The 27,854-nt window shown below is 58.3% G+C and overlaps 1 protein-coding gene across 2 annotated transcripts in view; it reads left to right on the plus strand.

The window, feature by feature from the left end:
* The first annotated feature begins 253 nt into the window (after positions 1 to 253).
* Positions 254 to 27,854, plus strand: part of CACNA2D2 (calcium voltage-gated channel auxiliary subunit alpha2delta 2) — a 141,657-nt gene continuing 114,056 nt past the window's right edge. For both annotated transcript variants that reach the window (XM_045807215.2, XM_045807216.2), the window contains exons 1-2: positions 254 to 664; positions 27,011 to 27,092. In XM_045807215.2, the coding sequence (XP_045663171.1) occupies positions 450 to 664; positions 27,011 to 27,092 (297 nt within the window). In that variant the 5' untranslated portion in view covers positions 254 to 449. The remainder of the gene's footprint in view (positions 665 to 27,010; positions 27,093 to 27,854) is intronic.

Below are 27,854 nucleotides of genomic sequence, written 5' to 3' on the forward strand. Positions count from 1 at the left end.
GGGACAGAGGTGCTCACCGGGAGGTCGGCCCGCGGCTAGGGCGCAGAACGCGCGCGCACGGGCTCCGCTCGGCCACGCGGGCCAGCAGGGCCGGCTCGGGGCTGCGCGGGGACGAGGGGCGCGCGGGCACGGGCAGGCGCGTGGCCGCGACGGGGGCGCGCGGGGGCGGGCCGGCCGGGGAGGGAGGGGGGGAGGGCGGCGCCGGCAGGTTGGCGGCGGCCGCTATTTGAGCGCCGGTCCCGGGCCGGGCGCTCAGAGCGCTTCGAGTCAGCGCGGCGGAGAGATCGCGGCGCGCAGCCCGCGGAGGCGCTGCGGCCCGTGCAGCCCCGGAGGCCCCGCGCGAAGAAGGCGGAGGAGGCGGAGAGGCCGGATTGCCGCCCGCCGCCCGCGCCCCCCCACCCCGCCGCCGGCGCCCCCCCTCCCCGCGGCGCCGCATCTTGAATGGAAACATGGCGGTGCCGGCTTGGACCTGCGGCGCCTCTCGGCCCGGCCCGGCGCCGACTGCGCTCCCCTGGCCCGGCCGCGGCCCCCAGCCCGGCCCCGGCGCCCGGCGCCCGCCGTCCGGGCCCCCGCGCCCGCTGTTGCTGCTGTTGCCGCCGCTGCTGTTGCTACCGCTGCTCGCCGCCCCCGGCGCCTCTGCCTACAGCTTCCCCCAGCAGCACACGTAAGTGGCCTCCCTGGCCGGCCGCGGGACCCCGGCCGAGCCCTGCGCGCCCCTCCGCCTCCCGGCCCGCGCCAGTCCCTCCCCGCGCCGGGGCGGGGGCGCTGGGTCAGGCTGCCCGACTGCGCCCGGGGCGGCGGCCCCAAGACCAGAGGGCGGGCAGCCGCGGTCCCGGCGCTTCTGGCTGCGTCGCGAAACTTCCCCGCGGTGCCCCTTATCCCCCCCCACCCCACCCCCCAAACGGGGCAGAGCAAGATCTACAAGCCTCGGGATGGGGTGGGGGGTTCCGAGTTTGCCAGCTGATTCCCCTGCCGCTGTCCCGGTGAGAGGGGAACCTGAGGTTGGGTGAGGGGGCGGCCAGCGACCCCTGCCCGGTAGAGTTGGAGCCGCGCGTCTGCCCCGCGTTTCCTCCCCAGTGGGAAGCCGGCGCTTTTGAGCCAGAGGTGGGGGACACCTCCACACCTGTCTTCATTGGCCTTTTCCTTTGACGGGAAGGATGCGGAGGATGCGAGCACCTTCTTGCGACCAGTACCACAGAGGGGGTCAGTGTCCCTTGTTTTTGTCCCCTCACTCCACCTGAGGGGAGGGTCCCCTGGAGAGCCCAGTTGGGAGGTGAAGGTGCTGGGATGGAGGCAGAAAGTGAATGGCAGGGAGGACCCCTGCCTTCTCCTGCTGCTGCCGCCAGCAAGGGAATGGCATCCCCTGGCCCTGCCAGTTTCTGTTGGTTCTCATGGTCTTTTTGAGCCTTCTCTCCCTCCCCAAGAGCCCGCAAACTTGGGCATCCTTCTCTGGTGAGCTTGGCCAGATGTGTCTGGGGCTCGGAGTGGATATCCAGTGCATGTGGCCTTTAGGACAGCAGGTATTTCTGTGGGCACCATGCCCCAGACTTATGTCAGTGCCCAGACACCCCTGGCCCCTGTGGCTTCGGGCCATGGTGACCACCTTGCTGTCTGTTATCTGTCTCCAGGTCTATGGGAGCCACCTGTCCCTGGAATCCTTCACCAGTAGCCAGGCCTGGGGTTTGGGAAATGAGTAGCTGGGCTGCTAGTGGCCAAGGGGAAGGTTCTGGCCTCAGGGAAGGGGAGAGGCTGACTCTGCGTCATTAGACCATTTCTGCCCAAGGGTAGGAGCCCCTGGTTTTGCCTCAAAACCTGCCGACTCCGGCTTGTAGGTTCTCCCAGATGAGGGAAAAACAAACTCGGGAAAGGCACTGCTCTGAGTGTCTCTTCGTCTCGTCGTTTCTTTCCTCACACAGCCTGGCTGTGCTCAGACGGGTGATCAGTGGGCAAATTACAGGTGCCGCACGGACGTGTCCTCTGTCAACCGTCTGGATTTGTGTGTGTGTGTGTGTGTGTGTGTGTGTGTGTTGGGGGGTGCGCAGGGAGAGGAGAATCATATGGAAGTTCAGGGCTTGTGGGTGCGTTATTGTCTTTCATTTGCTGTGATGAAAATGGACTTAAATCACAATGTTTAAAAAGAGCAAAAGCATTATTTTTTGTTGTTCTTTTTTCCTCAAAGCCAAGCCACAATATTTTTTCCCTAGCCATTTCATAGCTCCTTGAATGAAGGTTTAAATAGATGTCTCTTTTCACCTCTTCCCACTTCGCCCCCTTTCCTTACAACCTGCAGTGGGCCAGATGGTTGTTGGGCCTGCTATGGGTCTCCATTGGAAGGACAGTGTGAGACCCTGACCAGAGTGGACACCTGTCACTCTGTCCCCAGCAAGAAGACGATGAGGCGGGTGTGATGGCAGCGGCACATTTCCAGCTGGACGCTCTTCTCTTGTCGATAGAGTTGGAGCTAATTTGAGGGTTTGGGACATGTCTCGCAAACCGTAATTAGAGAATGAGTGTGGGGGTGGGGCGGGGGCTGCGCGTCTCTGAGGGTCCAGGGGGAAGTGACTAATGTGACAACGACACACAGGGTTTACCGTGACAGTCAGCGCCCTTCAGCTGCCCTGATCCCCAGTTGCGGATGCCCATTGATCCTTGGAAGGAGGAAGGGGAGGGAATCCAGTGAGGGCCCCCGCATGACCATGGCTAGCTGGAGCAGGGGCTATTGTTGAACTCACATGAAAGGCTGAGGTGGCTGCCATGGGGCTGCCTTGGGGGTGGATGGCCTCCCTGAACTCTCCTGGGTCAGCGACCAGGCTATAGGACGAGACGCTGATACAGGTGGCTTTCCGAGATGGGAAGTGGGAGTCTCAGCGTCATGGCACTGGGGTGATGACCCCTCTGTGGAGAGCGCCCTAGGCCGGAAAGTCATTCCCTCATCCACATCTGGCAGAGCGATGGGGCGCAGCTCTGCGAGCCACTGGATTTTAAGCCAGTGTGGGTTTGGGGTCCGGTGGCCATTATTTCTGTAATCGCTGTGGCAGCGTGGCTCTCTGCCTGCCAGGCAAGTGGACCGAGGCAGCCACTGGATTAAGGAGGACAGAGAAGTTGCCGCTGGAGTGGGGACAGGGCTTTGGTTTTGGCGGCAGAGGGTGGGGGGTACTCTCTCACTCCATTTGGACTGAGATCAGGGTTTCAAACAAGGAAGAGGCCGCAGGAGAGAGTACATGTGTGTGCACACGTGCACTTACGTGTTTGGGGGTGAAGTTGGGGGAGAAGGAGTCAGAGCACACTCTCCCTTTCACCTGCCTCCCCATTTCCAATTCCGCTCACTCCAGCCGTGGCGGTGAATGGCGAGTGGCTACTGCCGCCTGCCCGTGGCAACTGCTTTGCCTCTCCCTGCACCTTTCTCCCATCTGGCCCCTGGCCCCGCCTCTGCCCCCTTCTTGGGTGCCCCAGCCCCACTCCTTCTCCACTCCCTTGCCCATCCCTCTCATTGCTCTGGGCCCACCCTACCCGCCTCTTTTGTGGGACCTCTGTCCCCTGTTCTCTGGCGTCCCCGGGTTTCTCTGTCCCCGGCTCCGTGGGGCCCTGGCTGAGTGCTGGGTGGAGCGCCCAGGCTGAGCGGCGCGGCTGGCCGCACCCTCTGAGCCCCGCTCTGCCCCAGTGATGGTCGTGGGCAGCACCTGCCTTGCTCTGGCAGGGCGGGAGGGGAGCGGAGAGCGGCCTGAGGGGTCCGAACCCACCCAGCAGATTAATGACAGCTGGAGTACGTGCTCCTTTTCCTGAGTGCCCACGACGGGGCATGCGTCAGTCTAGCTACGGTTAATGGTGGGTGACGTGTGTCTGTCTGGGTCTTTGAGCCCGCGCCTTCACCTCCCTGTGACTCTCCCTATTAGAGGGAGGCAACATCACACATCTGGGTCCCCCCCCGTCTCCCCAACGACCTGCCGCAGCTTTTGCTGGAGGGAGGGGGGAGGCTTCACAGCCTGCTGCCACCAGCACTGGCATGCAGAGCTGCCAAGTGCTCACATCCCTCCTGGTGTGGAGGATTTGGGGAGACCCTTGGCTGGTGTCCCCCCTGTGCCCCACCCATATTGGGCTCCTCCTCCTGGCGAGCTGTCAGACTAACCCTTGAGAAGGTGGGGGAACTGTTTTAAGATGAGTCCCCTCATAATCTGTGGGCGAGTCTCACGCTGGATTCTCAGTCACACTGGTGTCCCCAAGGAGAGAGACTGACTCACAAGTGGAGTGAGCACTTCTACGCTCAGTGCCTCCTTTTCCCTTCTGCCTGTGTGCAGGTGGGCACGGCCAGCTCGCGGCATCTCAGATGCGTATGGGGGGACCCTGCCAGCTCCTGGGAGGAGGCCGTTCGCGGACCTGCTGGCTGTCAGGTGTAGGCCCAGCAGGGTCAAGCATTGGCCTCCCGAGCTGACCCTCTTGTTGGGATGACCTTGCTTCAGTTTCCCCAACTAAGATCATAGACTCTGCTTAAGAGGCTGGTGGTGAGAATTCCTACGAAGGGAATGTAGCCTCTGGTGGGCAGGGAGGGTTCCATGGGTGGGACCGTGGCGGCTATGGTAAACGCTAGCATCCGGCCTGCAGCCTGACAGGCCCCTCTCCAGCAGTCTTTTCACCCTGTTCCCGTGGGCTGAGCACCTCCCTGTCTCCACTTTGCTGATGCTGTCCCCTCATCACTGCATGCTTTCCTCAGGGGTTTAAATACCTCCTTCAAGGTCTCATACCCACACCTTCTGGAGGCCTCTGGGTTGTGCCCTTGGCTCATTCTATACCCACCCACATGGGATATTGGCTCCTAGAGGACAGACGCTGGGCCACCTCCCTCCCTCCCTCCCTGAAGCCCAGCTTGACTGTGGTGGGGAACATCACCAGGTTAATGGCAGGCCTCCTCTCAGTGAGCTCAGGCCAGGCCCTTACCTACGTTACTGCCTCGACCTCAGAACCTGTGCTCATGCCCATCCCACAGATGAGGAGACTGAGACTCAGAAAGATGAAGGGCCTGCCCAAAGCCCCACAACTTCCGGAGGCAGGCCCAGAAGAGGATTAATCTGTCAGATGCTTAGCTGCCCTGCCAGGAGCCTGGGCACATCTGAGCAGTGGGCCCAGGAAGTTGGGGGTGGGGACTCAAAACCTGGGTCTTTGGATGAAAATGAAGAGGCCTGAGACCTGTGAGGCGCACCTAGGCCTTCCAGGTGTAACTTTTCCTGCACCGTCCCTCTGCTCTCCTAGGTCTCAGGCAACCTCCAGGGGGCCTTCTTCCTTGACCCGCGGCTTCCCTGCCAGCCCACTTCCACCCCCTTCCGCATGTACACAGGTGATCATGGGGCCCCCAACTCAGATTTCCTCTTCTCCAAGGCTTTGAGTCATAGATCAGGTCTGCCTGGCATGGAGGGGTGGGCAGGAGGGACTCCCATTTCGAGATGCCAAGATGCCATCTCCCTCTCCAGATTCCGGTATGATTCCAGAGAGAAAGGGCGTGGGGATGGTTGATGGAAACCTGAGGCTGGATCCTCTAGTCCCTTGGCAGTTTTGTCAGCTCGAGGGGACTTCAGAGGACTCAGACCACGGAGACCTTAGAGGTTTCCATGCTGTAAGGACGGGTGTGGCCTGGGGGGCCAGGAAACTATTCAAGGGCCAGCTGGAGGTTTGGGAGTCAAAGTAGGTAGGCCTGTGGCATGGGCGTGTCTGGCAGGTAGTGTTGTCTATGGGTGGGGCTGGTCTCTTTCTCCTTCCCCTTCCCCTACCCCCTGCCCTGCTGCTGTCCTTGCGGGCTTCTAGATTTGAGATCTGCCTCAGGAACTGGTGACCTGCGTCTTTAAGTGAGTGGGCTCAGGGCCTCAGGAAGGGGGGAGGGAACACCAGGGTCTAGGGTACCATGAAGGCAAGGGTGGGGGGCTTTCCCACTGCTGGCTACAATCCCTCTAGCCAACTGGGGAGCTTCTGTTCATGTCAGGTTGGGTTTTTTTTTTTTTTTCCTCTGGTGCCTACTGTCTAAACAAGAAGCTACAGAATCAATATTCGTATTCCCAGAGGGAGGTGTATGTGTGGTTTTTGCTTTTTTTCTTTTCCCTTCCTCTCTTGTCCTGTGTAACCTGAAGAGCCTTCTGAGCTGCCTGTGGCTAAGGTTGGTGGGGGGGAGTTGGCAGTGCAGGTGACCACCAATGGATTGGGATGCCCCTGGGGGCTTGCACATTCCCCACGGGGATCTCTTAGAGCTACCCTAAAGGAGTCAAGGATGCTGTCACTCAGGCCCACACAGTCTGAGCCCTACTTTATGCAGGCACGACCTGAGGGCTTGGCTCTCTCTGGCCTGACCTGCCATAGCTTCGATATCCCTGGGCCTGCTCCTGCTCATGGGCCATCTAGTCCCCCTCCCATCTAAGCTGGGCCCCCTGCTTCTGGGGCTGGTGTGGTCCGCAGGGCTCCTGGCCACTGCTGGTGCTGGTGCCTGAGCCTTGGGGGATGAGACCTCGCAGACTGGGAGACCCTGTCTAGCTGGGCTTAGGTGAGGGGAATCTTCCCATGGGGGACCTGAGGGGCCTTGCCTCGGGTTAGCCTGGTCCTGGGGGGCCCTCTGTCAAAGGCAGTTCCAGCCCAACCCTGTCAGCTGGGTAGCTGGCAGGGTGGTGACCTTGGACAAGGCCCCTCTTCCCCTGGGCCTCAGTTTCCTCTTTTCCAGGGCTCTTCTGACTCTGACGTTCCAGTGTACCAAGAAGATGGGTTTCAGGGTCTTGCTGCTCCTCTTCACATGGTGCCCTAGCCACAGAGCGAGGCCTGACCCCCAGCCCAGCTAGACCCCACCTCCTCCAGTGGGAGGAGCCTGCACCGCCCCTACTGGCCTCTGGCCACACCTTGGGTGTCTGGGAGCTGCTTCTCAGACTGACCCACTTTGAGCGCTGATCAACCTAATTGTTTAGCAGAGAGGGAGGGGCATGGGAAGTCTTTCCTGCTGATCATTAACCAGCTCTCCCCACCTTGGAAAGGACTCTGTTTAAGGAAGGGGAAAGGAGTGGTGAGAAGAGGGAGGAGTCGTCCCCCCTCTGCCTCTCTTCCCTGCCCTCCGTAGGCCGTAGGCCGTGGGTCCCTGGCTCCCACCTCCATGCCTTCCTTCCCTGCCGGCCACATCTTTCTGAATGAGGGCCCTGCTCGGTGCACGCGTGCACACAGAGGCTCCGCCACACCTCTCACCGGCTGTGTGACCTTGGGAATTTCCTCAGCCTCTCTGGGTGTTGGGACCTCATGTGTAAAATAGGGTTGCCTTAAGCGTGCTGCCTTGTAGGGCTAGGGTATGAAAGGTCCTGAGGGATGGGCCTGGCCCCAGGGCTTGCATGATCAGGGCATGTGGATCCTGACTCAGTCCGTGAGGGTTCTCAGTCCAGGCAGGCCCCTCTCCAGTCGCCCACAACACCCACGGCACAGCTGGGCCCTACCAGCACCTGTGACTCGGCTGTGGTGTCCATGTCCTTCCTCCTGAGCCTGGCCCTTGCCTGGGCCTGTGTATGGAAGTATCTAAGAGTGGGCTCTTGCGTGTGTGTGTGTACATGTGTTAGGTGTGTTCATGTGAATGCACACGTGTGTGAGTGCCGTTTGTATACGAAGACGAGCCGGTGCGGGTGTGTGCACGTGTGCCCCTGTGGGTGCATGCTTGCGTGTTATTTGTGCGCATATGTGTGGACGCATACACATAGGTGTAGGTGTGTGTGCATATGAGCACAGATGTGGGTGTGTGCTCGTGCGTGTGTGCGCATATGTGCGTGCAGGCAGATGCGTGGTTTATCTCTCTGTACCCAGAATGTGCTCTCGGTGCCCACCTCCCGCACCCGCCTTTGAAGGTAACGCCAGAGCTCGGCTGGGCAAACGCTGGCACTGGGAAATAAAGCAGCCTGGTTGTTAGGACCAGTGTTTTGCAAACTTTTATGTCAGGAACAGCCCGAGTTAAGGCTGATCTGGAAAGTTTGATCATCTACCAACTGGCTCGATGACAGTCTGCGAAGGAAACACACAGGCTGCATCCTTGTAATTCAAATTTTTGCAAATTGAATGGTATTTAGATGCACTGGAGGACTTGGGACTCGGAGAAGCTTGGTGAGTCCTTTGTGAAATGAAGCGTCTCTGCGAACAGCCCTTCCCTGTGGGGAATCTGAAGGGTAGGCATGGAGGTCGGGGTGCAGGGAGAGGGGAAACCCTTGCTGTGTGAACTTGGGCTGTTGGAGTGGGTGCTTCTCATTTGCACACCAAGGGAGGGAGACTGGCATCCCCTGGAGCATCTGCTGTAGGTTTGGGGTTCCACCCCCAGGAAGATATTCGTGCAGTCAGTTGCAGGCACCATTTGGGGTACAATAGCTTGATGATCCCCACACGTTCCTCTATTTAGGGCACCTCCCACCAAGTCTCTTCCTTTCAAGGATGAATTTTTGTCTACCGGGTCTTCATAAACAAACCGTCTGGGGGCTGACCCTTGGGGCTGTTGTGTGGCCAGCTGAGCGCTGGGCCTGATCTGGTGGCTTCTGCTGTCTGAGAGAACTGCAAGTTTTGCTTTCCTGGCATTCTCAGGGCCTGTGCGTTGCCCGTGCTGGGGTAGCCCAGTGTCCTCGGCGTTTTGGGGGGGGCGTCTGCAAAACGCAGAGGTTGCTGAGAAGGGCTCTGGAGACTGCAAGGCCAGTGAGGGTCCCTAGGGAGGGTGCAGGGTGCCTGGATGGGACCATCTCCTTGGGCAGTATGGGCCTTGCATGGTTCCCTGTCTTGGGAAGGACGTATCCCAACCACAGAAGGTCCCCAGGTATCTGGGGACCCAGATACCTCCACCTTAAGAGGAGGAAACTGATGTCTGAGGTGGCAGAGAGGAGCCTTCAGGCCCCATGTGTCTTCTGGCTGCACACACCCTGGGGACAGGGCCCCATCCCCAGTGCTCAGTGCAGGCTGCTCAAAGAACGAGCCCAGCGTGGCTGTCCTTGCACTATGACATACAGCTGGTTCTCTTAAGAAAAACATCCCTGGAGGGGCGCCTGGGTGACTCAGTCGGTTAAGCATCCAACTCTTGATTTCGGCTCAGATCATGACCTCAGGGTCGTGAGATCGAGCCCCAAGTTGGGCTCTCTGCTGGGCATGGAGCCTGCGAAAGATTCTTTGTCTCCCTCTGCCCCTCCCCCACCCCCACTTCTCTCCCTGTCTAAAAAAATTTAAAAATTAAAAATAAATAAATAAATAATAATACCCCCCCCCCCCTCCCCGACATGGGACGCAGGAGCAGTTCGAGGCCTCCTTTGGCAAATCCCATAGAGCAAGGTGCCTGTGTGGTGTGAGGCCCAGCTCCTGGTCTCCCTCTGGGACAGACATTGGTGCCTCCCTGCCATTTTAGAGTCAGCAAGGCTTTCGGGGCACCCTCAGAAAGGACAGCTTTGTCACCAGGCGGGCAAGGATGGCCTGGCGTGCTCCTGCGATGGGTAGAGGCCCCTGCTTGACTGCGAGTTTCCAGCCTGACGTGACATTTTAGCCTTGATAACTTCCCTCCGCAGCCCCGTGTTCTTTGCCCGCCGGCACCGCCTCAAATGCTGCATTTGAAGCCTTAAAGGTCAGGCCTGGTGCTGCTACCAGTTCCAGCAAACAAACAACAAGACAACCCACCTCAGCCCTGCCCCCACCTTCATTTATTAGAAAAGAGAAATGAGCCGACGAAACCGGCTTTGGTGCGGAGGGCTGTCACAAACGGACACTTCTCCTTTCCCCCTGTGAGCTGAGGCTGGGCCAGGCTGGGGAAGAACCTGGAAGTCTTCCCGTGTTTTCCTGGACCCCTTAGGCACGCTGCAGTGTCTCCTGCTGAGGGTTAGTGATGACCCTGCACCCCAGAAGCCTACCAGGGGCACAGCCCCACTTCCCGGGCTAGCATTTGAGGCCCTGCCTGGGCTGGCTGTGGTCTCTGGCCACTAGCCCTGTGACCCTCCAGGCTCTAGCCAGGACCAACCACTTGCAGGTCCTTGTAGGAGCTCTGGCCTTTGCTCATCAGACCCCTCTATGCGGCCTGCTCAGTCCAAGTACTGAGGCAAAGAGCCATTCTGACCAATGCCCTCCTCTGCCTCCCTATCCTCTGTGGGCCTTTCTGACAACCCTATGCCCCGTGCACAGGGGCCTTCCAGGATTAGGGATTGAGCTGACTACTACCCCTTCAAAAGGCAAGTCTGAAGAGTATATTTGGCTGCAAGGAAAAGAGGCAGTTTTTGCATACACCATGGCAACCACAGCATAATGTTTTTTTCATCATGGTTAGTCCCTTTATCCTCTGACAGGGAGCCTGGAGGTGGGTGAGTGTAGGCTGTCATTGAGGACCAAGTCCACACCTGCGCTCTACCTGTCTGGCCTCACTTTTAGTGGGGGCTGTCTGTTCTTGGCTGACTCCCCTCATGACAACATGATGGCTGCCATGGCTCCAGGCATCACAGGTACCAGACAATAGAGTAAAGGGGATACTGGGTTCCTCTTAAGAGGTTAGGAAACCTGGCTCGGAAGCCCCTAGCCAACTTCCCCTCGTACCTTATTGGTTAGCACTGGGTCACATGTCCACTCTAGACCAATCACTGGCAATAGGGAAAATACATTGTGATTGGCTCTGGCTAATCGGGATTTACCCTTGAGCAAAGGATGGGGTCACCTTGGGGCTGGAGGCAGGAGAGATTCTTACAGACTTGGGTTTTGTTAGCAAGAAGCAGAGAGTAATGGAGAATAGGAAGGCAATTTTTGCTGCAGGGTGAAACCAGAGGCCTGAACATGGGGTGGGGGCGAGGAAGAAGGTGGGAGGGGAAGGGAAAGGGAACAGGGGGTATCCATGCTCAAGGAAACATTTGTTAGGGCAGTGGTTATTTTAACTACATCATCAGTCACTATGAGCTGGGCCCTGGGTGATGTATTTCATATAGCCTATCCAGTGAGATCAGTCCATTTCACAGACAAGAAAAATTGAGGCTCAGCAGGGCTGAGTGATGCTGAAATCACACAGACAGTGAGTGGCAGAAGTGGGATTCATACCCCATTACTCTGGTCTGAGCACCCAGCCATAGCCTCACATAGCCCTTCTGCAGCCCACCTTCTCCAGGCAGTCCCCTGACCACAGGACCCTCGGGGCGCCCCCCCACTCCCACGCCTTTCCATCACAACTGTTCCTCCTCAAGCACTGCCTCTTTTATCAGGCTGAGTTCCTTGGGGCATGGTTTCATGGGGTGCTGGCTGTCCCATTGGGCCTGGGGCGCCCCCTGGGTCCTTGGAGGCGGTGGGTGAACCGAGAAGACGCAGAGGCCATGTCCTACTTCTGCAGAGCTGAGGAAGTGACCCATGGACATGGCCAAGGAGAGGGCCTGAACTTGGCTGGAGGCCACCTGTGAGACTTGGTTCTAGTCTTGGGAAGGGGCAGCTGCAGGGTGGGTATACTTGTGTGTCTGCTTACTACGAAGAGGACGGGGGTGTCATTGGATGGCTCCCCAATGGATATGACAAGATCCATGCTCCAACAAGGCTGTGTTCGCATGACGTTGCCCCTGACCCTTCCTGTAACTCTCTGGGCTCTGTTCCCTGCACCAATCATGGGTCCAGGCTGGTCACAATGTCCAGGGGTTAGTCAACCAAGGGCACAGGTTTTGGGAGAAGCCCTGGGCTCTGTCTTGCTCCTAGGTCAGGTGCCCCTCTGGCCACTGTCCCCCACCTGTCACATGAGGGAAGAGGGCTCTCTGGACTGGCATTTACTGGCATAGCTATGAGTCCTCCAGACTAAGACAGGCTTCCTCTGATCTGAGTCTCCTTCTGAGGCCTTCTCCCATTAGCCAGCTGGGAGCTGATGGTACTGTGATCAGGTATACATACATGGAGTGGGGAACCAGGCAGTCTAGATTCACCCCCCATTCTCTCATAACTCCACCCCGCACCCTCCATCTTCCAACCGGCTCCAACCCCCAACCCCCACCCCGGATGGTGTCTAGATTTACCCATGGGAGATGCAGAGGGAGGGAGGCAGACAGGTCAAGTATTTAAGCCAGACCTTGGCTGCTGCCATCCCCAGAAACATCAGGGGCTTGTGATGTAGGAACTGGGCCTCCCCTTGCCCTTCCTCCCTCTGCCAGTGTCCTCCTACCCCACCCTAGCCTTGGCCTGTGTCCAGCTCACTGTGGGAATCTGGGCAAGCCACCTGCCCTTCTCCTCTGGGCCTCGATATCCTCATCACTCTCGGGACCCCCCAGATTGACGGATCCTTCTTCAGCTGAGGACAATGCTCTCCTGATACCCGATCTGTGTAGCTCTCATCTCTGTCCTACCCTGTAAGCTGGTGCTATGGAGACCATAGACAAGGGGGCTGCTCCTGACGAGCACAGGCGTGGGCCCGGGAGGGGATCTCTGCCCTGAGGACTGCGTACCCACAAGGACAGCGGCCATCGTCTTCCACGGGGGCTTCCACGTAGTAAGTACCTACTACGCACAGAGCATGGGGTAAGCCAGGGAGCGGTGGATGGGCTGCAGAGGGCCTTGCCAACTCCAGGCGGGACCTGCCTGTGGTCCAGCTGCCCTCTGCCTGTCCCGTGGTGATTGGGAGTCACTGTTCCCTGAAGCCTCCCCTGACTTCTCCACGTGGGTCAGGGCTTCCTGGGCTGCCTGAAGGCTCCCTCGTTCTTGTCTCACTCTAGACCTTGCTGCCTACCCTTCAAGGCTGCGTGCCTGGGAGAGGCAGCGTCAGGAGCCCCCTGTCCTTGGCTGGACCTCCAGGCTCACACATACCAAGTGCAGCTACACAGGTGCCTGAAGGCTAAGCTGGTTGGCTTTGGAAGCTGGAGTAACTTCTATATGGTCTGGTACAGGGCCCCCAGATGGGCCAGGCTTGCTGGTGGCATAAGGCAAAGGCCATCCCACACACCCTCCTGTGGCTTTCACAAGGAATTGCCTCAGCCCAGGAGCTGATTCCAAGTTCTGCCCTTAGGGGAGATGGGGAGGTGGGGTCCAGGAACTCATGGGACTATGTTATTTAATTTGGGGGGGGGGGCAGGGCCTAGGGATCAGTGTCTTCCAGAGCCACCCAGGTGAGCCAAGGTAGAGAAACCTGGCTGTAGGGGATAGGAAAGTAAACATAGGACCCCTCCCCCTCTTGGCCCCTGCCTAGCAAGCGGACTGAGGCCTCTAGGCAGGGGGGTAGGGGCTGACATACCAGTTCTGGGGAGTCTCCTGGTTGTGGTCCCTGTAGAAGCCAGCTGTTCCCAGAAGCTTCTGTACATGGCCAATGGCCAGAGTCTATGGCCTGTCTCAGGGAAATCACCAGGCCTCCTCAGCTGGCTGCCCCGCTCCTTCCTGACTGCGCCTCTGCGTTGACACTTTCTCTTGCCTCATCCACCCTGCTGACCACGCCACAGCCTGCCCGTGTTTGAGGACCCACCTCCTGTGTCCTGACCGCCCCTTCCCACCCAAGTCCTCTTAGCTGTGTGCCGGGCCTGCTCTCCGGGAGCTCACCATCTGTGGGGGAGACCATCAGTGAAGAAGAAATGGAAGCAAGGCCGAATAAATCATAACTATGCTTGGCTGGTGCTCCAAGCAGCATCGGGGGGTGAAGAGACACTGCCTGTGGTAGTGGTGGGGGAGGTGGGGCAGGGCTCATTCTCCCGATGGAGTTCTGACAGGCCTTCTCAGGGTCCCTGCCATTCCCATGGTCCTGGGCCTCCCCCAGTCAGGGCTGTGGAGGCCTGGGGAAAGCACTCAGACCCACTTTCCTCTGAGAGAAGGCCACTGATGGGGGGACGAGGACAAGGAGCAGGGGTGTGGGAGGGAAGGGGCTTGCCCATATGGATCCAGCCCCAGTTTTTGAAGCTCCAGGCAGGCTCCATCCCTGCCCTGCTGACCTGTTCCTGCTGCACCCCTGGACAGTGCCTCCTAGCACCGAGGACACCCTGGGCTATGCATAGCTCCTGACTGAGCCCTGCGGCCCAGCCTTTCCTGGCACAGAGCAGCTGCAGGGGGTGACAAAGAACAATCCCAGAGGCCGTTAAGCCGGGTGATTTACATGGTTCCTGAGCCAGCACCGGGGGAAATAAATTTCACAGGTGATTTTCAGATTGGTGGCGTATGGAGGCCATTACTTTAACATGGAGGAGGGTGGGGACTCCATGGGACTTCCAGAGGGACCCAGAGCCATGGGCTCTGCTGGCCTTGCTGCGCCTGCCTGCTGCCTGCTAGAAACCTGGTCCAGGGGATGGGGATTGAGGAGGGGAGGAGCTGTGGGTCATAAAGAGAGTCCCATATATAGCCTTGTTTGAGCCATTTTGTGCCTCAGTTTCCTAATCTTTAAAGTGGGACCGTATTTCCTGTATTTTGTACTCATGAGGATGGAACACCCAGTCTCTTAGCCAACATTTTTTGAGCACCTGCTATGTGCCTGGCCACAAGAGAGGGTGTTTTAGTGACAATATCTGTGTCAAAAATGTCAGGAAAATCGTGAGTGCTTTGCACTTGTGGGCGCCTCTGGCTGGAGTGGCAGCCGGAGGGTCTTACTGCTGGAGCCCCCATCTAGCCCGTGCAGATAATAATACTATCCCCAACCTCTGATGTACATCAGGCTGAGACTTAGGGCTCTTTGCTGCCCCTGGCCAGGGGGCTGGGGGCCGGGTGTCCAGGTCACAAGTTACAAAGTACGGGGCAGTGTTGGGATGCCCGGGGCAGAAGCTCTGCACAGGGCCGGGTTGTAATGGGCGCTGGTTAGTCCAGAGTGAATGAGTCAATGGAATTTGTTCCTGGGAGACTGAGCACTTCCCCGCCAGTCTGTTCCCCTTTCTCCCCTGCCGGAGGGCCCACCTTCCCTGGGTGCTTCCACACCCATGCAGCCGAGGACCTACCTTTCCCGGAGGGAGAGCACGCAGGGGCGGGCCGAGCACTCGGCACCTCTCCCAGCAGGGCAAGTAGTAGGTGACCTTGTGTTAAACAAAATTTACAGAGTAACAAAATTTACAGAGTTGGTGGGCAGCCACTCTGAGCCCTCCGCATCTGAGAAATGGGGAGAGGCAGCCCGCCCGCCCCTTTCTCTTGGGTGCCTGTGTAAACATAGGGCAGATACCCTGGCAGGGGTGGCCCAAAGTCAGCGCAAGGGGGAAACACAAGGGCCCTCCTCCTCATCTTCCCGCTCTCAGGAGCCCACCACCCTCCCCTCTTCGGCACGTGGAGGTGCTCCCCATGTACTTGAGGTTGGGATTCTGCAAGACTCCGTGTGGGAGAGCAGCCTGCTTTGGTGGCAACGGTCGGTCTCTGTGTTCACAGGACATCGCTGTGGGCGGGGCTCACCTTGCTGCTGGGCTTTGCACACGCTACACCCTCTGTCCGGAGCCCACCGGCTCTGCAGCGCTACCTTCGCGTGGCCAGACCCCTTGGCCTGCATGCCACCCCGCTCACCAGGCTCACCAGACTCCTCTTCCCTCAGGTCTGAATCAGATCAGATGTCTGCTCTGCCTGAATTCGAAGCTCCTGAGGGCAGACCCGCATCTGCCCTGACCACCACTGTATCCCTTCCGGGTGCGCAGCCTGCAGCCTGGCCCAATAACCATCTGAATGAATGAATGAATGGATGGATGGATGAATGAATGGATGGATGGATGGATGGATGGATGGATGGATGGATGAATGAATGAATGAATGAATGAATGAAGAGTGAGCAAGCTAGCGGGGAATTCGCAGAAGATTGGCAACACCTGCTGAGTATTTTGTCGATGATAAGCCCTGCTGGGTTTGTCTGTCCTCAGGCCAGCCCCAAGGACAACTCAGGCTCACCAGGCAGAGTGGCTCCTCTTGGCCTGGCCACCTCCCTGGGGCTCCTCCACTGAGGTGTCCCCTGAACGCCCTCCTTGCTGCCACTATGGATCCCGCATAGTACAGCCCGCAGAGGGCATTTGCATTGCTAACGGATTCACCGCAGAGCACCTGAGAGTAACCAGCCCAAAGCATGTCAAGGCGGGTTGAGCACTCACATTCGATTTACATGCAGCTTCGAGGCTCTGAGAAGCAAGGCACGAGCGAGAAGCAAATCCCAGAGGAAGTGGGCATTGCCCCCGCAACTTAGTGCAGGCTCCCTAAGGTGGGATTGGAGGGGGCTTGGGCTCCTCACTGCCGAGACCGCATGCCTACAGTAGGACAGCTCTGGGGGTGTGAGGAAGAACGTCCCAGTGGCACCCAGCTTTGGCTTGCTTGGGGAGGCATAGGGGCTCGGGTGTAAGGGTGGGCCCCTTCTCAAAGCTGGGAAAGGTCATAAATGAGGGGTGGCCCTGATACATCTGCACCCGATTTCCTACTTTAAATCTTGGCCATTGGCAACCACCTTGGGATTAGGGAGGTCCTGGAAGATGGGGCCTGGGCTCCGGGCTCATACTTGGCTGGATTCAAATTCCGGTTCAGCATGGACTGGCCGTGTGGCCTTGGGTGTATTGCTTCACCCCCTGAGCTTTAGAGTCTTCATCCGTGAAACAGGCCCACATGGGTCCGCACCTAGTCAAGGGTGCTGCGTGACGTCAGTGGGAATTGCACCCAGAGCACCCAGTATACACATGGTCCTTTCCTTGGTGCTATGCCACCTGCGGAAGTTGGAGGCCGTTTTCCAGCCCTGCCCTGCAGCCTCTCTCCCACTGCTAAGGTAGGTGAACAGGGCAGGCACCAGTCAGGTGAGGGGAGGATGTTTGGATAAATCTATCCCTAGGCACTTCCAGAAGACTCTTCTTTGCCAGACTGAAAACTAAGTTCTGCAGGGAGCTTGGTGAGGGGACCAGGCTATGGTCCCAACATAAGGCAAGGGTCCACAAGGTAGGGTAAGGACTATGGGTTTGAGAGGGGGTAGGGGAAATCCAGGAAGACTTTCTGGTAGTGGTGATTCGGTAGAGGTGAGTCAAGGCCAGAGAACAAAGCTGGCCGCAATAGGTTGAATTCTGGTCTTTGCTCCACCTCTTCTCTGTACCTCGGTGTCCTCCGGGGCCCTGCCAGCTTCCACAGAGGGATGTCTGCCCTGAGGAGGAACTGAGGACCCTGAGTGGGGGGTCTCTGTTCTCCTGAAGGCAGGAGGCCATGTCGAGGATGCACACAGAGGACAGCTATTTGTGGCTCAGCGAGGATTTGACTCATGCTGGGGGGCGGGGAGGATGTGCAGGAGGGGAGATGGGGACGTGTGAATCATAGAATCTGACGGAGTAGTTGGTGACACACGAATAGAGCCTGTATTGCCACCTCTAGTCAGGCTTCAGCTACTGGTGAGGGGCAGGGACAGGCGACTGGAGCTCCTGGCTCCTCCCTGACTTACCTGTGACCTCTACAGGTACCTCAGCCCTGCTGTGCCCCTCGCGAGACCAGGCTTGGGCATGGCTCCCCCATCGCAGCACAGGGCTGGGCATGGGCATCGATATATCTACCCTCCTAAGAGTCCGCTTTGCTAAACCTTAGTTTACCCATTTGCTACAGGGGCCTGGGTAGGGGTTACCTTCCCATTGTGCCTGACTCCCTGGGGAATATGCTGGGGTGAGAAGCAGGTGCTACATACCCAAAAATGGCTATGATCTGTACCAGTAACTAGGGCAGGTGGCTCCTGGCCTGGGAGCAGACGGTGGATCCTGGGCAGAGTGACTGGCAGGTACCTGGTGTCCTTGGCCCAGACCCTTTGCTTTGCTCCGGGGAGACCTCAGCTGGTTCATGAACTCCTCTTGCTCATTGCTTTGTCCCAGCTCTAGACTCCTAGGAAATTCACAAACAATGACACCTGGGGGTTGGTACCTTTTGGAGACCCATGATCCTCGCCCACCATGGGAGCCAAGGTGGAGGGCCCTGCTGCCACTGCAGTTTGAAAACCGCAACTCCATCTGTCCACAGATAGGAAACTGAGGCACAGAGATGGGAGTGGGTGAGCCTGAGCAAAGCCCATGGACTCAGGCCCCAGGAAGCAGAATCCAAGCGTGCAGGAGAAGGCGCCAGGGGGCAGGGGTGGGCGGAGGTGCCGGCCTGCCCCCAGATGGGACAGGGAGACAGAGAGATGCAGAAGACAGCCCAGGCCTGGGTTCCTCCTTCTCTGCACTTTCTTGCTTCCTGGAAAAATTGGCTGCTCCAGCACCCAGCCCTTCTGGAAGAGCCATGAATTATGCACAGAAGCCACAGGCCTGGGCAGGCCCATCATAAATGAGCTTTAATAATTCATACGGAGAGAAGCCAGGGAAAGGGAGGGCCTCCTGGGCCAGTCCCGGGGCAGCCACTGCGCTTCCAGCCCCTCTGCAGGCTTCTGCCGCCCCGGCCACCTGCCTGCTCCTGCACTGGCCTCACGCAAGCTGGGGCGGGATGGTGGGGAGGTCACCGACTCCGGGAGGTGCCACCACTCAGCAAACGGGCGTTCTCCCCACCGAAGAGCAGGAGGCCCCCCTCCCGGGGCTCCTCGCCCAGAGCAGAGGCAGAGAGTAGACAAAAGAGAGGAGGTCTGCTAGAATGCTAGCTGAAACAGTAACCCAGGGGGCATGTGGAGATCGATTGCTGCTGGGGGGGGGCCAGTGGAAAGTGGGGTGGGGAAGCGGATTTCACCAAGCAGGTGAGGTGTATGCAGAGACCTGAAGGCGGTGAGACAGGGGCCTCCTGGACTTCTGAGGAAGGAGCAGTCCAGGCAGAGGGAACAGCATGTGCGAAGGCCTGTGCACAGAGTACAGGAGTGTATTCAAGCCCCAGTGAGGAGGCCAGTGTGGCCTGAGGAGCAAGGGCAAGGATGCCATTGGGAGCGTGGCCACTGGCGGACTTTGCCCTTCCTGCAGTGGCCTGGAGCTGCAGCATGGTGTTGACAGGGGAAGGACACAGTTCCAACAGGACAGTCCGGCTTTGCATGCACATGAACAGACTAAGGGAGGTGGTGTGAGGGCAGAAGCCGGCAACCGCATGGTGGCGGCCCCAGGCAGGCTGTGGGCCGGGGAGGTGGTAGGCAGTGGGCATCGGGTGCAGCCGACAGGACTTGCTGATAGAGAAAAAGCGGGTTCCGGTCACCCTGAGGCTTTGGGCCTGAACTGCCCAACTGGGGGAGCTGCCATTGGCTGAGCCAGGGGAGGTGGCCGGTGAGGGAGAGAAGGGAGAGTGAGGCTCCAGAGGGAGGTCGGGGTCTCAGTTTGGGATCCGTTCAGTTTGAGAGGCCTGTTAGACATCTAAGTGGCCATGGCACGCCAGCACCTGGGCATTTGAGACTGGGGTCCTGAGGGGAGGTGTGTGTCATCCTGATGGGTATTCATTAGCTGTGTGACCTTGACCACATCACTCAATTGCTCTGTGCCTCAGTCTTCCCCTCTGAGGAGTGGGGATGAAGGTCAGACTGCCGTGAAGGTGAACTGAGGCAGTGCAGTGAGAGCCCTGGTCTGTCGCCACTGTGATGCCCGACTCACAGGCGCAGGCCCCAGGCAGGAAGACCCCAGTTAGAGCCCTTGGGAAATAAATCCCCAAATGGCCTGTGGAGGCCTCGGGCCATCCCTCCTTGGGTAAAGAGAGATCTGGAGAGGCCAAGCACAGCACTGGATGTGGGCCACAGGGCAGGGCCTTGTACATGACAGGGGCTGGGGGAGAGATGGCCCAGGGCCCCTCCCCACCCTTCAAGCTGAGCTCTGGCCTGGATCCCCACTCCTCCCCTGCTGCTGCATGACTTCTCCAGCCACTCTCCTCGTACTGCGAGGGCTGCTCCCGTAGAAGCTGGAGCAGTTCCCCTTAAGGGCTTCTCCCTGCTACTAGAAAACCCCAGACCATGCGTGGTGAGGTGGGTCCTGCTGTGGAGTTGCTCGGGGACCCCCGTGGCTGTGGGTGTGACAAGCACCTCACTTTCTAGACGAGTTACCAGAGGCCCAGAGAGATGAAAGGATGTTACCAAGGTCACACAGCTAACCATGGCAGAAACAGAAGTCAGGCTCAGGAGACTCTCCATGCTACTGGGGGGAAACCTCTTTCCCCCATCTCAGCCAGCACGTCCCTGGCTGAGCCTTGCCTCATCTAAGGGTCCTTCCTGACTGCTGGTGCCCCTGTGGACTCTTAATCCTGCACTGATTGTGGGGAATGAGGCCGAGGTCTATGACCATTTGCTGTGTGAGTCTGGACCCCCTCCATCCCTCTCTGGGCCAAGTGGGCTGCCTGGCTCTCCCAGCCGTGGGCCATGCTGCTCCCTGGCTCTAGGTCTCTCCTGCCCTCCCCCCATCAAGCTGTTAGGAGTAAATACTGGGCTGGACCCAGCGCCCTAATTAAAGCCGGATGATTGTTCACTGTTAGTCTGAGGGGGGGAGGCACAGTCACGCTGCCACCACTGCCTCTTAGCCGAGAGCCAACTAGAAGGAAAAGCTTTTTCCCGGGGAAAGATAGGGAAGGGACAGCCCGTAATTAATAACCTCATTAAGGAGCAGTATTTGGGCAGGGTCCCAAGACACACATAGTCGAGGCCGATGGATTTGGACTAATTCGAGCTTCGGCAGCATCAGCCCCTCCCCAGCTCCCCAGGGTCTCTGAGAATCGCTTGTGATAAGTGGGCTGTCTGTCCCTATGTACGTGGGAAGGGGGGGTTGGGAGGGTGAGGAGGATGACATGGGGGGGCAGGTACCACGTTGCTCACGCTGTAGGGGTTTCTTTAGCTGAATTACAAATCAGTTGAAGATGGGCCAGTCCTTTGAGTCCTGTGCCTCAGTTTACCTGTTGAAGGCGTGGGTGGCTAGCTGGGGAGCCTCATTCCACCCTGCATCAGCTGAGCCAGGATGCTCCCCACTCACCCTGTGCTGACTGCCTCCACATCTGTCGGCACTCTCCTGTCCTTGGCCAGGAGTGGCTGGACCCAGTTGGCCTCTCAGGAGCGAATGACCTTGGCTAGACTTTTGCCCTCTGCCATCCTCGGGAGGCTGTGATCAAATCAGGGTGGGGGGTGAGACCCTGGGCTTTGAGCCCTAAAAGAGAAGCCGAGGCCCAAGCGTCTTCTCTCCTGAGTGGACAAGGGAAGGATGCTCTGATCGTGGAGGCTCTACCCTTCCCGAGGGGTTGCGCCTGTGTCAGGGTCTCTGAGGCCATGCAGGGAGGGGTTGCAGCCCACCCGGAGGCCTCAGTCTAAGGAAGACGCATGGCCATCCCCCGCTTAGTAAGCTGCAGGTCCGAGGAAGAAGATTGGACTGTGGGTCCATGCACATGAGTATGTGGGGCAGTCAGCATTGTTGACATCCCTTCCGTGGGGCTGTGGTTTCCACCTGCCTCTTTGGGTCCTGAGAGACAGACAAGTGGTGAGCTTTATCTCCATTCTCCAGGTGGGAAAACTGAAGCCTAGAAGGACACGTCTGGTTCAAGGCCTCAGAAGAGCCAGGACTGGAGCCTGGTACTCAGTCTGGGTAGAGAGGGACATCCACCCAAGCAGTCAGGGAGGACTCCCAGGTGGAGGTGGCTCTGGAGATGCCACAGTCCTGGGGTGCAGCCTTGAGCTTCCTGCCATTCGCAACATGGCTGTGGTCTAGGGGGAGGGCCAAGCACGGCCAGGGTGCTGCTTCAGCAGGGGACACAGTTGCTATCTGAGCTTTGGGAGGCTGCAGGGGACGAACACCCTCTCCAGGACCACTCACCAGTCATCTTCCCCTGGGCTGGGTTCAGCCTGATGCAGGCCCTCTAGCCCAACTCTCTTGGGCTCTCTTCAGGTCTGTGTCTCTCCGTCTATCTGTCCCTTACTACCCTTCTCCTGCCCAATCTTTTCTTCTTTCCTCTTCAGAAGACTGTGAAGGCACCAAGGTGGGAGGTGGCAGGCCAGCTGAAATATAATCAGAATAATTAAATAGCAATTTATTTTAAATCATTGCCTCCCCCAGAGCCGGGAGAATAATTGGCCAGCCTGTCACGAGAGAAGCAGGAGACCTGTGGGCTGCCACTACTGCCAGGCTTGGCTCACATGCCCTGAGCCACAAGTGGCCCCCCCACACCCCTCACCCCAGCCTCATCCTGTTTTGCCATCCACCCCTCCTACTTCACCTGCTGCTCCACCCCTGCTCCCCCCGCCCCCTACCTGCCCCGTTGGGATGGCTGCTCTGCTGAGCTAGTGGGAGGACAGTAGATTGCTCACAGGTCCCCGGGGGAACCAGGTTGATCCAGGCAGTCTGCCTGGTGGAGGCAGCCCGCAGGCGGGCTTTGATGGCAGAATGCCTCCACAGTGGCAAAGAGGCCTTCAGAGGCAGAGGTTGGGAGTCCTGAGGCCCCACTAGGCCTTGGCCTCCCTGGACCAGACCCCTGTCTGCTCTGGAATAAACCCCGCCTCCTTCCCTTCGTGCCTGTCCACGGGGTCCTGCGGGGTCCGGCTGCCCACACCCACCCATGCCCTCGCAGGGGTAAACCTGCCGTGTCACCTGTCTCTGGTTTTTTGATTTGTTTAATTATAGATGAGTTTTCTGCATAATTTATTCCAAAAGCCTGGATTATACTGTACAATTAAATCACATTCTGATCAACAACTTCGCGTATAAAATTAACAACTGGCAACAGTTTCATCTGTGCCGCTGCATCTGCACGCAGGCTCTCTCCCTCTCCCCCTCCTCCCCCTCCCCCTCCTCCCCTCCTCCTGCTGGGCCCCTCCCCTCTGGGGGAGCCTGTGCAGCTGGCCTTGAGCTCCAGGCCCCACAGCGTGCTCTATAGTTTGGCCAGGGCCTCCCCAGGTTCAAGCTGGGCACTTGGTGGTTCTGCCTGCTGAAGGGGGTCCTCAGCCCCAGTTCCTCACCCCACGTGGGGGTGACCTCGCTCCCTTGCCTGATAGTGACACAGCTGCTTCTCTCATATACTCCTCTTGGTTCTGAAGCCAGCCCTGGAGAGCAAGGCCTGGCGTCCTGCAGCTCCTTGGGCCCTCTTCCCGCTGGGCTGCCCTCAGTCTGCCAGGTACGGGATGAGTGCCCCTGTGCCCACTCCCTGCCTCTCTCAGCCTTTCTGGGAATCCTTTCCACACTCCCTCCCCCCGTGCCCCTCTCCCCAAGTGTGGGCATTCATGGGAGGTTTCCTGAGCACTGGGGCACTGTATCAGGTGCTCTTGTAGCCCCCAGGAGGGCCTGGAAAATATGCATCAAGGTGGCCATGTGGATCTGGCCACTGAAGCTTTTCAGCCAGTCATTCCCCCTATTTACACACAGGAGCTCAACTCCCTGAGGTCAAGGTCACACAGGCGCCTGTGCCTGAGGCAAGCCGCCTGGTTCTGGAAGGGTGGGGTCAGGGAGCTGCTGGAGCCAGGAGGATGGGTCTGGCTTCCCTGCAAGTACATGGCCCTGCACCCATCCTCCCAGGGGGCTCCGTTTTCTTATTCGTGGGATGGGGGCCCAGTGCCTGCACCTCCCTGGGTTCAAGCACACGGAGGGCACAGGGATACAAGGCTCTGTGCTGCCTCTCCTGCCCACAGCAGTCATCCTGAGGGCTGCAGCCCCTGGCTGCACGTGCCTCCTCCCAGACACTCTCTCCTCCCTGGCTTGCTAATTTGGCACTTAGAGACACTTGGAGATAAGCAGTGTCATCTCCGTGAAGAGCATGGAAAATCACAGGGATGTAGGGAACCAGCAGGTGGGCCTACCCTGTTGGGAGGGTGACCCATGGGCAACACTGTCTGACCAGGGAGGTATTGTGGAGCTGGGCACCCGGGCCCCGGCTGATGGGAGCCCAGGCAAGATTTGGTCAGCGTGCCTCTGAGCCAGTGGGGCCATGGATCCTGATACGTCCCCCGTACTTCCAAAGCCCCCATGCCATTCTGCCACAGCGAGTGGGACCGTGCCTGGCCAGGTTAGCCTCGGCTTGGTGGGTGGTTTCTCCAGCCCTCAGACAGGAGCTCTGGAGGTGCACAGTCGACTCCCAGCCTCCTTGGTCCCATGGTGTCACGTCTTGGAGCCAGCATTGATACGCCAGCCAAGGCCTCCAACCCACAGAATCTCGTCTCTGTGACACTGAAATGATTTATCTATCATGTTCTCTTTAACACTGGGACACACGTATTGCTTTCCTAATTGGGTTTGGCTCAGGTGAGTGATCAGAGTAACTTGTTTTCCCTGGCGCTGCTTTGATGCGCAGTGCCTTTGGGGCCTGGGAGTCTCTCTGTCCGTCAGGCCCAGGGCACCAGACCAAGGGCTAGAGCCACCCTCGGCCCCCAGGAGGGTGTGTGTGTCCTGCCCTATCATGGGCAGGCTGGTCTCTGTGGCCTACAGCAGAGTCCAGAGCTGCTCAGCCTGGGGGTGGAAGTGGGGAGGCCCTGCGTAAGTGCACGTGAGAGTGTGTGTGTGTGTGTGTGTGTGTGTGTGTGTGTGTGAGAGAGAGAGAGAGAGAGAGAGAGAGAGAATGGAAGGGAGGAAGGGAGGGAAAGAGTGTATGTGTGTCTTGGAAAGAATTGGACTTTATCCTGAGATTTGGCTCTTCTAAAATTCTTTTAGTGTTGAAATAGCCTTTTTAGATGAAATGATGGTGATTATAATAATAATGATGTGTTGTCTGAACAAAATGAAAACTTGGCATCCATGTCTGTTCTTCCAATTAATTTTCTTTTACTTATCTGTGAAATCCTAGAACCAGAGACCTATAGACACACTAGAAAAGAGTCAACAGCCTGGGGCCGAATCAGTGGTGTGCCAGTAAATGTTTACAATTCACTCTCCGGGGGAAAAAACTGCGATTTGTAGCATTTGCCGATTTCTGTGGTATAAATATTCCCACTATGGCTGATTTCAAGTTCTCAAAGTGACAATACTGAATGCAGAGCTGAGAGGGGATGTGCACTGTCACTTGGCTCTTGCTGACTCTAGCACATCCGTGCATCAGGCTCCGTGGCTGCCGAGTCTTGGGCGGATGACCTTGGGCTGGTCAGGTATAGCCCCTGTGCCTCAGTTTCCTCATCTGTAAGTTGGGGATGGTAATGCTTGCTGCTTTGTGAGGCTTGAAGCAAGAGAGCAGGTGGCATGCTGGCACCACTCCATGTACATCCTGGGTGCCCTTGTATGTATTAGTCCCAGAAACGATTATGATTGGCATTCGTCCCCTAGACCAGTGAGTGGCTGAGGTCGGGGTCAGGGCCAGGGCAGAGTTAATGGTTCCCTTTGGAGATCAGCTCCTTGACCCCAACCATTTTTGTACCTAGCTGGACACAGCAACCCACCTCAACATTAGCCCCCCTGGGCTCCGTCTCAGGAACACAAAACAGCCACCTGCCCCGCTGTCCACCCATAGCCACGGCCAAGCGATCAGCACCTGGTACATGGGAGCAGGGGCCAAGCAGGCTTTCCGTTCTCTGCTGGGCTTTGCCCTCCCCTGGCTAGCAGCGGAGGCCTGATTGCCCTTTGTAGCCTGGTCTGCAGCCTGGCCTCCTCCTGGGCGTGGGGTTAGCTTTTTGCCTGTGGTGGGGACTGGAGGTGGGCATCAGGCTGTGGCTCAGCCAGCAGCAAGCTGAAGTTAATACCTATTTCTTTTGATGTTGATTTTTTTTCCCATCACGGTCCTGACATTCAGCTTGGCAAATTGCAATTAGTGATCCGCCCGCCTCCTGCTCCAAGTTCCCATGCCAACCGACCCGGGCACACACAATGGCACAGACCCAGCCCCCCAGCCACAGGCCTGAGGATGGATGTGGGGCAGAGGGCTGGGGTGGAGGCTCGAGCTCTTCTCACCCAGGGAGCGAGCAGAGTCCTGGCCCTGAGTGGCACTGGGGAAGGTGGGGGAGGTGTTAGAGCCAGATGCCATCTCCTGGATCCTATGGTTTCTGGGGTACTCCTCCAGAGACTGGGGGTGGGGGGCAGGCATCACCCCACCCCTCCCTTGCCCTATGGGCTGTGCTTAACCCGTGGTGTATTTCAGTCTTTGTGGTAACTCTCCTATGAGCCCTCCCTGGAATGGCCTTGTTCTGCGTGTGGTGCGATGAGGAAGTTGAGGTGCTTCTTCAGATGCGTTAGGACAGTGGCCCTTGGTCGCAGCAGCGAACCCCTTTGGAAGTGTGGAGAACATCTCCCTGGCAGGCCCTTGGCAAGGACTGGTATGGTTTTGCTCACCTGATCCGGCACTGCCTGAAGGAAGGGTCACAGATTAGAACGGGGACCGAACCTCTCCGCAGATGCCATTCCAGTTCGTGGGTGTGGGCTGACAATACTGGGTTCTGAGGCCACCTGTCCCTCCTGTCCACTCACAACTATTCCGGAGCAACACCCTTGACCGCCTGTCCTCATGTGTCCTTCTCATACCCTATGAGGCGGCCCCAAACAATCCACACTTTCTGGAGAAGACTGAGACACAGATGGGTCAGAGTGGGTTCAGAGGAACACCAGTGTGAAGGAGACCTGCGTAGGCTGGTGGCATGGGTGATGGACTCACGGGGCTTGCCAGACCTCAGAAAGGCGCGGGATGGTCTGAGCTGGACCTGCAGGTGGGCAGTTGACGCAGGGCATGCAGCCATGAGCTTCAGGTGGCATCTGAGTGCTGGCAGGGAAGGGCTGCCTGCACCGGAAGCTTTCCAGGTCCACTTCTCAGATGAGGCCCACAGGGGCAGGAACCTGCCGCCAGCTACACGATGACAGTGGCGACGGCAGTGACTCACGTTCCTTCCGCTTCCTCAGGCCTCACCCAGCCTTGGGGACAGGAGGCTCTGAGATCCAGCAGCCCCCACGTGGCTCACTCACGTTCCCCTCTTCCCTGGTGTCCAGAGTCCCCATGTTCAGAGCAGCAACATCAAGGGCTGGCTCTTCACGGTGGAAAATAGTCTCCCTGCAGGCTTCTTGGAGCTGCCGGCCTCCCTCGGTGCATTTCAACTACAATCCGCTGTCCTTCCTGGCTGCCCAGCAGTACGTGAGCAGAGCCTGGGCCGCCAGGTCTGCGCTTCAAAGAGACTCACGGGCTTACTCCGGTTCCGAGCCTCTGTTTCTTCACCAGTGAAATCGGGCTCTGAAGGAGTGGCTGCTAATGGTCACGCCCCAGGTCACTCCGCGCTGGGCTGTCCCAGCACTGGGGCGGGGGGCCCTCCTGACACCTGTCTCCTCTCTGCACACAGGATGCAGCACTGGGCCCGGCGCCTGGAGCAGGAGATCGATGGCGTGATGCGGATCTTCGGGGGCGTCCAGCAGCTCCGCGAGGTAAGCCTGGTGCCCTTGGCTTTTCTGTTCAGGGACCCTCTTCTGAGTGGGAATGGGGGAAGGGCTTCAGAAATAAGGAGTGAGGTTAGGCGTGGGGGGACACAACTGGGCCCATCGGGGCCGGTGGGGAAATGACTCGAAAAACAGCCACTCCTCCAGGCTTTGGCCTGCTCTTTCTGGTACTGAGCACTGTCCAGTGAGCTCTGATGTTGGGGTGTTGGGCTTTCAGGTTTAAAAAAAAAAAATTATTTATTTATTTGAGAAAGAGAGAGAGAAGGCAAGCGGGGGGGAGGAGCAGGGGGGGGGACAAGCAGACTCTCCATTGAGTGCGGAGCCAGACGCGGGGCTCGATCCCACGACCCCGAGATCATGGCCTGAGCCGAAAGCAAGTGTCGGATGCCTAACTGACTGAACCACTCGGGCACCCCAGGCTTTCAGGTTTTAAGTGGGTGAGGTCTGTGTTTGAGGAAGTGGGAGGGGACACGCAGGCCCTGGAGGGTGTGCACAGAGGCTGAGGGACCGTCGATGCGATGAGTGGAGCAGCCAGGCCGACAATAGTGGAGTACAGTACCGCCGCGCCGGGCGCTGCAGCAGGGGTTGAAAGCCTGTGCTTGGCGAGTTGAGGGATCAGGGCAGGAGGGGTGATTGATTAGGCGCTGGCGACCACATTCATCCTCGGAGATTATGTTAATGTTTGAAATAGTGATGTGAAGAGCAGGCCATCCGTCACCCCCAGAAGGCTGCAAAATGTGTCGCTGTCAG

Source organism: Ursus americanus, chromosome 14 (genome assembly GCF_024610735.1).
Source record: "Ursus americanus isolate L20-20 chromosome 14, mUrsAme1.1.p, whole genome shotgun sequence".
Lineage (NCBI taxonomy): Eukaryota > Metazoa > Chordata > Mammalia > Carnivora > Ursidae > Ursus > Ursus americanus.